Source organism: Cebus imitator, unplaced genomic scaffold, assembly GCF_001604975.1.
Source record: "Cebus imitator isolate Cc_AM_T3 unplaced genomic scaffold, Cebus_imitator-1.0 Scaffold213, whole genome shotgun sequence".
In the NCBI taxonomy this organism is placed as follows: domain Eukaryota; kingdom Metazoa; phylum Chordata; class Mammalia; order Primates; family Cebidae; genus Cebus; species Cebus imitator.
This window is the reverse complement of record NW_016107528.1, coordinates 1900733-1913740: the sequence shown is the minus strand read 5'-3', so window position 1 is coordinate 1913740 and position 13008 is coordinate 1900733. Positions and strand designations below refer to the sequence as shown.

The 13008-nt window shown below is 40.9% G+C and overlaps 1 protein-coding gene across 2 annotated transcripts in view; it reads left to right on the top strand.

Annotated features, from left to right (window-relative positions):
- Nucleotides 1-6257: 6257 nt before the first annotated feature.
- MIER3 (MIER family member 3) overlaps nt 6258-13008 on the top strand; it is a 36574-nt gene continuing 29823 nt past the window's right edge. Inside the window, exons 1-3 of one of the 2 annotated variants that reach the window (XM_017548691.2) lie at nt 6258-6341; nt 7776-7800; nt 11372-11517. In XM_017548691.2, coding sequence (XP_017404180.1) covers nt 6333-6341; nt 7776-7800; nt 11372-11517 — 180 coding nt within the window. In that variant the 5' untranslated portion in view covers nt 6258-6332. The remainder of the gene's footprint in view (nt 6342-7775; nt 7801-11371; nt 11518-13008) is intronic. The other variant, XM_017548690.2, reaches the window with a different exon arrangement.

The following is a 13008-nucleotide window of genomic DNA, read 5'->3' as shown; positions in this document are numbered from 1 at the left end:
CTTCTTTAAAAAAATACCACAGACTGAGTGGCTTAAACAACAGACATTTATTTTCTCATAGTTCCAGAGATGAGAAGTCCATGATCAAGGTCTGGGAGAGTCAGTTTCTGGTTAGGATTCTTTTCCTGACTTGCAGATGGTTGCCTTCTCACTACGTCCTTACACAGATTTTCCTTGATGCACGTATGCAGAGAAAGAGAGAGAGAGGGAGAACGAGCACCTATGAGAGAGCGAGCTCTGTGGTGTCCTTTTTTTATAAGGACACCAATCCTATTGGATCAGGGTTCCACCCTTTTCCTGCTCTGCTCTGGCCCCTGGCATCCTGGAAAGCCTGTCCAAACTTCAGAGTTGATGGCAGGTGTTATTTGCACTACTCCAGAAGCAGTGGGCAAGGTCAGAGAACATCTGGGAAAGGCAACTTCAAGGTGCTGAGGGCTTGAAGTCAAGCCCTAAAAGCACCAGCTACTACTTGGGTGAGGGCTGAAAGCCAGAAAACAAACACAACCCAAGAAACAGGGACCAAGAAAGTGGCCAAAGTTTGAAGATAATGAGAGCAGCAAAGTCCAAGAAAGTAGCACGGAGATCATAATTACTTCCTTAGAGGCCACATCTCCGAATATAGCCACACTGCGAGTTAGGGTGTCTACATATGAATTTGGGGAGAACATAAATATTCAGTCCATAACAGTCGTTTACCAAAGGAATATTTTGTCTTATATCATATTCTTTGTGATATACATAACATTGCTTGTAGCTACATGTTACATTGTATTACAATAAGCTAAGTGATGAACTGTGTATTGATTACTCTTTTTATAATTTATAAAAAAATTAATTCCATTAGATCTTACATCCTTTTAATCTTGAATTGCGTGCTTTTAGTTATCTATCTTATAATACATGTTTTGTAATTTCTCAATGGTTTCAAATATGCTTCAAAATAAGAATTAATATGTTTCTTAGAACTGAAAAATGAAATCAGACTTTTCAAGTCAGACTTGGCAGTTTGGTTTGACAAAGGGGACAGGATTTGCTCATTGGGTTATGTAGCAGACATTTTCCACAAGTGAAAGATTTAGGTCTCCAGTCCAAGGTTTTGACGAAAATGTTTTTAAAATGTGCGATAAGATATAAACATTTTATTTAACAAAACTGTATTGGTAAGAGAGTCTTAAAATTAAGACTACTCCCATTTTCCTTCCCCTTTCTGAGCCTGTTGAGTTAAACAGTTGTCTCTATGTGAAACAGTACAATTAATAGTCATTCGATAAGTCTTGGCAAAGGCTTTTTTGGTAATCTTAATCAAAATTGTAGTGAATTATAGTGATGAACCATAAGAGCTTTGTAAAAAATCCTTTTGTGAGTCAGGTAGCTCTTAACTCTTAGCTTTCAACAAAGTTGAAGGAACACATTTAAAACATCAGTGTATAGATCATTAAAAATAATGTTTGATAGAAGATCATAACATGATGTATTAATATGGAGATCAACAAATTAAGTGATGGTTTAGTAATAAAACCCTTCCATTCCTACCTACTTGTGTATGAATTGGTTTCTCAAACCTTACTTCTATAAAAATAAAGACTAACAATAAAATTGATGTTAAACTCCCATTCTAGCATTAAGTAATATTCATCCGTGAATTAATTACATGAATTAATTTTTTTAAAGATCCTATACACCTTTTCAATAGATTGATTTCCAATACAATTTTTGTTCAAAAAGCTTTACTCAAAACTTGCAATGCACGTATATTGTTTTGATCAAATGTAAATTAGTAGTAATTGTACTGATAACTCAATCTGGAGGAAAATTATTTCTCTTTACTATCAATTTACAAGGATAGTTTTGTTGCAGATAAAGGTTGTAGGGTATCAACAAAAGACCTCTAAGCATAAAGTATATTACATATCTTTGGAGAAAGTAGAATGAGAATACAAGTTCAAGAAGAAAAAGAAATCATGTAAAATTTCATATCATTAAAGAAATGTGTATTTTTTAAAAAAAGAATAATGAAATATCAAATTGTTATGGTATTTAGATTCTATTGCATACATTTTAAGTGTTATATAATGGCTTTATTTTTAAATGGCCATTATTTCAAAAGATAAGTATATCCTTTGCGGCTATTTAAATTTATAATGACAAAATTAGAAGTCAATTAGAATACATGAGCAAGGATACAGTTATTACAAATTCTTTTGAGGATGTTCCTGAAATTTAAAGCCATTGAACTGGGAGTTCTAATTGGGTATGCTTGCACAGGTATGTCAGCCTGATGCATCCATCTCGTTGTAATAATGGCCCTGACTCATGGGCTGGATAAATGTTCATGTCTATGGACCAAGTTCCCTTCTTAGAAATGAACTGAGGTCTCTTTTGAACTGTGAGAACTCTCTTTTTTAAAGTTACCATGCAGATCATCTTTCTTTTGTTAATCTTTGTTTAGACAAAACTTATTATGATCAATTAGCTTTCTCAGAGAGTGGCCATTCATTCCAACAAAAAATATTTAATTGAATATCACACAGGAGAAGCTGATACATTTAGAAAAATGCAAGTAGTTTGGCCTGATGCTGGGTCTAACTGTTGGCATTACAGTCTCATACTATGCTGAGAAGTAATACTAAGATGATGTTCTAGGTCAGAGTCTGCAAACTGAAAGCTCCCAGGTTAACCATGATTTACTTAACATGACTTAATTGATCTAAACTGCATTTAAATTTTTCAAAAATTAGTTGACAAAATTCTAAAACCAGGAGATTTGACATAAAAGTCCAGTTTTCCAGCTATTCTTGTAAAATTGAAACTGGAAACATTGAGCCAGTCGGCTGAAACTAAACAGTGGCTGCCCTGTTTAAATAGGACTTATGTCTCCAAATTTGCTATTACCCCTGCTTTTGTCTACATTAGCCTGCCTCACTCATTCATTATGCCTGCCTGACTACTATGGGCATTTGAGATTGAGACATTAAACTCTGGATAGTTTTTTATTTTCCGGTGGGTTAGATGGAATCTGCAGAAGCCTAAATATCTATATTGCATTACTGTGGCCCCATTAACTACTTTCAGTAGGTCACATATTCTTATTGTGCCCTCAACTTTCATAGACAGGTACTAAAAGAAACAGTGTTGCGAAAGCTGCTATTGCATTTGGGGACCTGGTGGAGGCTGTTTCCCTCACATTACTGTATCTATATAGGCAGATATTTCTTTTAAAGTGTTCTAAAATAGTTTGTTTCCCTCTAAAAACGTGTATATTTCTCCTACATTTGTATGCTTCTCCAATAAGAATTAAGCAATTGACTACATTTACCTTTTTTGCTTTGGCTGCCAGAAAGCTCTACATTTATGGTTTAACTATTGTATTGTGTTACACCTCATAACCAGCATATCATGTTCTTACTTTTTCTTTGGTGTTAACCTTCTAGTCTAGTTAGTTTCATTGGTCCTCATTTTTTTTTTTATATTTATACTTTCTTATTTTATTGTATGTCCTCATTTTTTTATATATTTATACTTTCTTATTTTATTGTATTATTTACTGGAAGCCTCTCAAATTACACGCTTATAGGTTAACCTTTCTTGATTTATTTCCTTTCTAAAGATGGTTGGAAGATCTATGACATTTTGGCTCTCCTTAGGAGGTTACTATGGTTTCAGTTTTTAGTTTTCCTTGATCACGTATCCATTTACCACCTACAGAAATTACTTAGATTGTCAGCTTTTGGGGGACAAGGACATTTTTATGGTAGTCCCACATTGCCCAGCATCTAACACTTTCTATATAATGTCCTCTATTGCATAGTGACAGGATAATAATAAAAGTAAAAAGTAATAGTATTTTAATTTCAATTCCTTGGGACAAAAGGATTTTTAATCTGTACTGACTCCTGAAAGTCTTGTCAATCAGAAAGAATGAGACCTCCATCTACATATAGCAGACTTTACACACTTTATCATAAAAGAATGTGTTATGTAAGACTGAGTGGTAAATTTTCTCTAGTGATCAGGAGTGGGAAAGTAGCTCTGCTTCCTTTAACTGCTAATTAATTTAGCTTCATTTATCTTTGTCTTAATCCTTATTTAACCATGGACTCAGACTCCCTACACTATGTACTAAAATGGAGATCACATAGGCATCAAAAGTACAAATGCCTATACAAAATCTTTACAATTGAATATAGAGTCTGCAGAAATGCTACTAGATTCAAGAAAGTGAATAAATCTGTGTATATTTCGGTTAGGGCAAAACATATAATATAAGACTACATTTATAGTTTGGATTAGCCAAGTTTGCTGGGAAGAAAATGTTTTTCCCAGTGTAATGTATGAGGCAGGTTGTTTGAGACACTTTCTTCACGTGGCTCAGACTGTGGTCCAGCAGCTCAGGGCAGTGTTTCATGGTTCTGTCCACAGGGCGTGCTCGCTGCCTCATTTCTAAAGTTAATCACTTGTGCTTAATTTCAAGCCATTTTTTTCACTTTGAAAACTCTGAACGCCTCATTGAGGACGGTACAAACCAAGTGTGCCAAGGTCTGGTTTCAAAGTTCAGCTGTTTTTGAGTTATTTGACTGGACAAAAGGTCAAAAGATATCTTCCACAGCAGGGAAAGTGTAATTTTCCATGTCTTTATGATGTTTTGAAATAGTTGGAGTGATTTTCCCTAAAATTTCCATAAACAAATAACTTTTACCTGTGGCGTAAGCTTGATTTTGAGATGCCTTGGCAAAAAATTTGAAAATAACCCTCTCCCTACCTCCAGTCTCCAGCCTCATCCTGCACTACAGCAATGAGGGAATTGGAGGGACCCCAGGTTAAAATCAAGAACTTTCATGGTTTGAATTAAAAGTATGGAGTATGGAAAGTTTTAGCTTCTGAAAACTTGTCTTTATCATGTTTTAGGTAAAAGCTGGGAGAAGAGCTCTGGTGTCTGAGATCACTCTCTCCAAATTCCTAGAGGGTCCTGCCATTCCTGATTGTGTTTGCATCTCACTTATTCACGGACCTTACAGCCGACTTTCTTTTCCATAGATAGGATTGGCCTCCCACTTCAGGACAATGTGTCTTTCAAATTTGCCAGGGCAAATCCATACCTTACTTTAACTTCTTGCAGGATCTAACTCCACAATCAGTCGTTAGTGCATATTTTTGTGTACTTGGCTCAAAGTCGTTCAGTGTGGATGTGAACCTTCCGGAGAGTCATCTCTCTCAATGAAGAGCAAATGGTCATAAGGCACATGCAGAAGCAGGTATTCCTGTTCAGCCTTATGCTCCGTCTTTCATCCATTCACTTGCACAGGGGTCTAGTTTCCTTTTACTATCCTACCCAAACAGTTGGCCTTTTTGGAGGCGTGAGGGAAGTGGGGGGTAGAATTTTTGAGACTCAATTTAGACCCTTTGATATGCTCTTCCTGTTCTTTAACAGCTGTATCAAGTATCGCTGGGTCATCCCCTAAGACGCGTTGGTGATGAACAATTCCTAGAACTGGTCTAATTTTGTTCATAACTGCACAGTTTATATTTTTGAGCATCTTCTTGAACTGTGCAAGTATGTTCAGCATCATTTCCCTGCCCTGTCAATCTTTTGTCTTTTCTTCTGTGCTGTCAATACCCTGTTTGGCCAATGTCTACTTCTATTGTCCACTCCGTGAGCCAGTGTACACCGGTCTCCACCTCCCGTTCCTGCAGGTCTCTTCGTGGAAACGGCAAAGTGCCTGACTGTTGTCCTCTCATTCTGGACGGACCCTGCCATCCACCACCCTCTTCTCCCATTTCCCAGGGCTTCCTCCCATCCCTGTGTATTTCATCGATCGCCGCCTCCTCTTAGGGAAGTTGAGTCTGTCGAGTTCCCTGCACATTGCCTGCCAGTCCAAGTCTCCCGCCCGCCTCCCGCACGCCCTCCCGCGCCGCAGCGTCTGCGGGTCGGTTCCCAGGCGCGCCTGCTGTCTCTCGGGCCTCGACTGGCTGGACGCGGGTCTGTCCCGCGCCCGTGCGTCCGTCCGTCCGTCCCCCACTTGCCTCCAATTCGGCAGGAACTTTACTCCAGCCAGGAGGAGAAGCACGATGCGCGCGGGTGCGGGCCAGGCCGGCTGCGGCGGGCGCGGGGGTGGCGAGGGGCGCCGGGCGGGGTGGGCGTGCGGGCGGGCCGGGCGTGCGGGCGGGCCGGGGGCGTCGCGGGCCACCCTGCCCTATAAGGGGCCGTGCCGCCTCCGCCGCCGGGCGGGTGCCGGGCGGACCGCGGCGGCGGCGGCGGCGGCGACTGCGATTGGCTCAGGCGCCCCATCCGGGGACTGGGCTCGGCGCTGCTCGTTCGCCCTAAAGGTACCAATATGGCGGAGGTGAGCAGGGAAACCGGGCAGGAGCGGCCGGGCTGGAGCGGGCGGCCGGCGGCTCCCCGCGGCCTCCGAGCCAGCCTGGGGGATCCCGGGCTCTTTTCGCGGCCCCATGAGGGGCGGCGTGGCGACGCGGGGGTCGCGGGGCGGCGACGGGCCGCGGCGGGGCCGGCCAGGGGGCGGGAGCGGGCGCGGGAGCGGTCTCCCTCCGGGACTAGGCCGCGGCTGCTTCGGCCCTTGCCGGGCCGGGCGACGGAGCCGGACGGAGGTGGCGGCCGGCGGCAGCGAGCCCTGTCCCAGGGACGGGGCAGTGCTGTGCCCCCGGCCACTGACGCGGGCCGCCGGCGCCTCCGCGCCTCCTCCCGGGGCCCGGGTGGGTGGAAACCGGCCGAGCCCCCCCTCTGCGGCTGGATCGCAAAGAGGGGCGCGGGCTGCGCCACTGCCCTGCGGGAGTCGTGCGCTGTGTCCCTGGCCCACCGGGCCCGGGCTGCGGCGCGAAGGAGCCGCACGCTTCACTTTGCTGGGGGCGCGGAGAAGAGCGGGATGCGCGGCCACCGGGCTTCGCTGAAGAGCAGGACTCCCCGCCCCGCCACCCGGGAGGTGCGAGAGCCCCTGAGGTGAAAGGGCAGACCGAGACCCTCGACGCCCTCTCCACGAGAGCGGCTCTGTAGCCCCAGTTTTCTCTGGGCTAGAGGAAGAAGGCTGGGCGAGTGAAGCTGCCCCGGCCATGTCCCCCGGGACTGGTGAGCTGGGGGGAGGGGGCGGTGTGGCCGGAGCCCCTGGGCTGGAGCTCTCTGGGGCGAGGGGCGCGCTGGCGGTCCAGGGAGGGACCGAACACTCTGGAAGGAGCCAGCATCTCTGGAACTGAGAGGAGCTGCATCTCTGGACTTGGGAGAGAGGATGGGGGGCTCGCGGTTTCGTTTGGGGGCGAGTGTCCGAGCCGGCCTACACTCCAGGGCAAGAGATCGGCCTCGGAGTTGGGGCTCCTGGGCCCCAGGGGCGGGCTAGGTGCTTAGAAGGCGAGTTCCTTCTAGGAGAGGGTGTTACGTTTCGAGTTTTCTGGGGCCTCGGAGAGCCTAGTGGGATTTGGGGGACTCCGGAGATGCCAGGGATGGGAGACTGATGGTGCGAACCGACTGCTCTGGGTTTTGCTTCTCTGCTTTGTAACTTGCTGAGCTCCAAGAAGCGGCTTGGAGTTGCCTCTCAGACTCCGGGCTTCGTCCTGGGTCTGTGAGTTTGTACACTGGGGACTCTGGAGGAAGGCGAGGCAGCCAAGAGGGGGCCCGAAAGGGGCCGGGAGCGATTGGAGCGAAGCTGCGTCTTGCACTTTTGGCAGCTGCGGAGGAGCGCTCGACTCCGCCTCCTCTGCGCCCTGTTGCCGGCGCTGCCTCTTTCCCCGGCTGCGCGATCTAACCTCACATTTTCTTCTCTCTCTCCTAGGCTTCTTTTGGAAGTTCGAGCCCAGGTTTGTCCGATTTCTTTACCTCTTCGATGGTTCCCGGTGGGTAATGTGGGCTCAAAGATCCGTTGCTAAAGGATTCCCCACAGAAGTGTATCCTGCAGGTTTTTCTTGAATGATTTTTAAGCTTCAGTGTGCGTTTAGTAAAGTTTGGGGAAGGAACAGTTACTGGGTTCTTTGTTGTTTTCTTTTGCATGTAGAAAAAGTAACTTACAAAGCTGCTAAGACAAGTGTTCTTTTAAGTTATATGGCTTTCATTCTTAAATATCTTTTTTTCTCCTATCCTGAAACAATCCCAAATTAACTTGACACCAGTTAGATTTTAATTTCATTTTTTTCCAGAGATTGCGTCATTAATTTGTCAGAACTTTGGGACTACCTTGATTATTAACCATAACTCCTTATCTCCTCTTTGTTTCTTTTTCATAATTAAATGTCCGTGAATTGTGTTAAAATTGGAAGTTGAGAGGTAAAGCTACCTTAATAAAAAGAAAAGATAGAATTTCCAAGTTTGTCACAGAAACATGGTGATTTTGACTTCTGAGCTGAGACAATCTTAGGTCATATAGTAGTGTTTCTTAACTTTCTTGAGGTCAGAAACTCCTGTCGGAATCTGATGAAAGCAAGGGATGTGCCCCAGAACTCTGTACGTATGCCTAGTTACACACAATCTGGGGTTTGTAGAATGCCTGAAGCAGGTCCATGGTAAGTCCTTTCCTCATGTGCTCATCGTGGAAGGATATCTTTCTTTCTGTTTCTCGTCTCCTTTCTAGTTCATCTCTTTGCTCTCTCCCCTCTCATGGTCTGGAGGCACCTCTGGACTAGTCCAATGCCATTATTTTACAGTTGAGGAGACTTTTAAATAAGTTTAGTTAGTGGCAGAGCACAGATGAGCTCCCAGATATTCCATTACATCTTGTTTCCACAGAGGGAACAGCCTGTTTCCTTACAGTATTACTTTTTGTATCTACTTGACCTTCAGAGTCTCACTTGACTGTCATTTAAGGTATTATAACACTAAGTAGAAGAAATTTGCAGCGGTTTTAAAAATAGCTGTTTACATCTTTACGTTTAAAATTTATTCTAAAAATTTTTGTTAATTTTGAGACGAACTTTTTTTGTTATAAATAATTTTAGGAAAAGAATATTTGTATACATGATGCCAAACAGCTGGACAATAATGGAATTTTTCCGTTTGACATCACTGACTTCTTTTAAGAAGTTACAATCTAAATAAAAAGACAAAAGACTGTATAACCTGTTTTTAATCAGTTAGCCAGGTTTTTTTTTTTTTTTGAGACAGGGTCAAGCTGGAGTGCAATGGTGTGATCTTGGCTCACTGCAATTTTCGGCTCCTGGGATCAAGCCATTCCCCTGCCTCAGCCTCCCAGGTAGCTGGGACTATAGGCATGCGACACCAGGTCTGGCGATTTTTTTTGCATTTTTAGTAGAGGTGGGGTTTTACCGTGCTGGTCAGGCTGGTCTCAAACTCCTGACCTCAAATGATTTGCCTGCCTTGGCCTCCCAAATTGCTGGGGTTAATTGGCCAGTTTTTTAAAAAGAGAATTTTAGAGTTGGAAGGGGCTATTGAGATCCTTTCAGTCGTCCCCATGTATTTTGCAATTAGAAGGCAGGAGCTGGACCTAGAAAGTTTAAATGAGTTGCTTCAGGTCCCAAAAAGCCAAGGACAGAGCTGGATGTAGACCGTCAGGTCCTCTGATTTCTGGCTCTTATCAAATACCTTCCATGTTAAAGGGGAAACCTGTTGTGCCAAGTGATAGAGAAGTAACGGAAGAACCCAGAGTTCTACCAAAGAGGTGGAAAAGTCAGCGTCTATTTCATTTCTGCCACTTTGGCATACCATGGAGCTTTCCAGGAATTCCTCAAAAAAAAAAAGAAAATTTGTAATGGTGGATATTCTTTTTTTGTTGTTTTTTTGAGCTAATTAATAAATACTCATATTTCTTTTTTGTTTGTTTGTTTTTTGAGATAGAGTCTTGCTCGGTGGCCCAGCTGGAGTGCAATGGTGTGATCTCAGCTCACTGCAGCCTCCACCTCCTGGGTCCAAGCAATTCTCCTGCCTCAAATTCCCGAGTAGCTGGGATTACAGGTGCCTGTCACCATGCTCAGCTAAGTTTTTTGTATTTTTAATAGAGGTGAGGTTTCATCATGTTTGCTAGGCTGGTCTCGAACACCTGACCTCAGGTGATCCCTCCGCCTCAGCCTCCCAGAGTGCTGGGATTATAGGCGTGAGCCACTGTGCCTGGCCCCACATTTCTTTTTAAATTAAATTAACATATAAATCAGCAGGTTTTTAAATGAGGAGATATTTTTCAACATTAATTGAGATAACAATATAAACCTGCCAAAAAATTAAGTCTCATAGAAATTGTATTTTTAGAACTAATGATTAGAGTTTTCTGAATCAAAAATAATGAATTATGTCTCTGATTTTTCCATAGTGAAAAATCTTTGGCCTAGTTCAATGTTTTAGAATGATCTCACACTGTCCTGAAATGTTTGAAATTTTAAAATATTCAGTAGCTTGATTAAGAACAGATTAAACTTTATGTTGAGTATGATTCCATCCACTTCCTTTTCCCCCCAACCTCAGTATCTGATACTTTCCTTCCCTGCTCTCAGGGTTATTGGTCTAATTGAATTGGATAGTAGAGTAAAACAGTTGAAGAAAACCCTGGTTTTTTTTTATAGATTTGATTTTATTTCTTTGGAATTATGGATTTTAGTCGTTTCTTTTGGTTTTGGAGTTTCCTATTGACTTCATATTTGCTATTAAAAGATATTATAGTTTTATAAACAAGTATGAATTATTCAAAACAACTTGCAATGGTTAGATCTTCCAAACCTTCAGATGTGATTTTCTGTATTCCCTACACATAATCCTAAGAACTTTATTAGTAATCCAAAGTAAAGCAAAGTCTTACAGTTTAATGGTTGTCTGATTAATGCTAGAGAACTTGAAGTACTATTAGAGACATGTAAAGTGATAAACAGTGTTTTTAAAAGCTGAATGGCTATATAGCTGCTTCACAGAAACTTGTTTTATAAAACAGAGTTTGTTGTGTTTTCTGTCTTTATTTGAGGTTTAGCATTTGAGTAGAGTTTATATTATACTGAAGTATTATTAGTCTTAGTATATAGCGGATTCTTGTGAAATCTTCCATTCGTGGAAATTTAATCCTTCTGCGTTTTTGCTGTTGCTTTTAGACAGATGTGTTAAATGAACTGATAAGCAAGTTTGACTCCTTTTTCTATTAGAATGTTACTTTAAGACCATGCTGCGTAAATCACTTTGCTGTTATCATAAGATGTTTTCTTGTGGCCTAAATCCCTTATAGAAGTATTTGTGAATAACGTCGCCTTGTTATTTTGCTGATTTGGATATATTTTCGGAATCATAGGGTCTTAATATATAACCTATAAAGTACATAGTAAATTCATTTAGTAACCCCCTCATATAAACATTAAAAGGGATTGGCAGAAAAACACAGATTTTTATTTTCTTTTGTTAATAGTCTTGTAAATGTGTAAAGTGATTCAGTTTGTTTTATTCCAGTTGGGTCTTTGTCTTCTGAGGATCATGATTTTGACCCTACTGCTGAGATGTTGGTCCATGACTATGATGATGAAAGAACTCTTGAAGAAGAGGAAATGATGGATGAGGGTAAAAACTTCAGTTCTGAAATTGAAGACTTAGAAAAGGTATAAGATTTACTTTAATATCTTAGTACAAACTTGTAAAGATTTGAAATTCTATTGTAATTTTTAAAATATCTACCTGAACTAAAAATAGGATCATAATCTTTTTGAAAAAAATTTTTATTTGGGGGGGGATAGCCTAATAAGTATGTTTTCATTTAACTTTTCAAAATTATTTTATATCTGTTAACCTAATTTTTAAGCTTATATCAGAACAGTGAAGTAGGTACATGTAGGCATTTTACAGATGAGAAAATTGTGATACAGAAAACTATAGGCCCTAAACTTAGTTCTGAATCCTAGTCTAGCCCTCTTTACATTATATCATACTATTCTGCTAAGGGTCAAACTTGAATTTAGCTAAGTACTGTAGTAGATACAGAGAGAAGTCTTTTCCTTCGAATAACTTATACTCTAGTGGAATATTTTAAGAAGACTGAAAAAAGTTTACTATATTTTCAAATATAAATTGGTAATATCCTATCCTCTAGCCCTTTAAAAGTTGTCTTTTAAAAGGTTGACAAGAGTGAGTGTAGTTTACAATTTTTTAAGCCCCAAGTCAATATAAATTCAAATGAACTGTATTTTAAACATGCATTTATACCAGGATTGTATGTAGAGAGATCTCTATAGGGGCTACTTTGAAAAACTGTAGGATTTATGCTTTCTTAACCATATTTGAAAATTTCTAATCAGCCCAGAATAACAAAAGCTTTCAGAAATGATACTTATCCTCTGAGTTTCTTACAATTCTTTTTCTTGAAAAGGGCAAGCACATTCTTATATATATCAACTCCTCTACTTAGTAGCTTTGTGAGGCAGGAGTGGAGTATTATTTCATTTCTTTCTTCACATAATACACAGGGAAACAGAAGAGTGACCTAACTGCCCACTTGCTCTGATCTGTGGTTCTTATCTGTAGTAAAGTACAACTGTGTACATGTGGTCTCTGTTCTCTTTATTGATGTTTAATGAAACGTGAAAATGAATAAAACAGTAGAGACACAAAGAGTAAAGGTCAAGTTTTTAGAAGAAATTTTAAATTACGTTTTGATTATTTCTGTATAACTTGACATAGTGTATTCTCTTAATTTTTTATTAGTGAAATAGTGACTTAGGTATTGGTCCATGTTAACAGTCTTAGGGGATTGATGTTCATGTTTATTTTCAAGAATTGTGGGTTTTTATGCCCATAGTAAATAAACTCACTTGTGTATTGACTATAAATATGGCCCATATTTTGGTGTTTACAAATGTTTTAGTACATCATATGGAAAATAAGGTAAGTGCAAAAGCAGTTTTCTTATAGTAGCTCTTTGAGTATAGAATATGTGGCTAGATTTTAGTTACTAAACATACTAAAATAGGGTTTATGTAATATTTTTATATATTTTAATGTATTCATATTATTGCCTTCTGAGAGCTTTTAATAGTCCTAGATTTATAGGTAGAACTTTTTTTTTTTTTTTTTTTTTTGAGATGGAGTTTCACTCT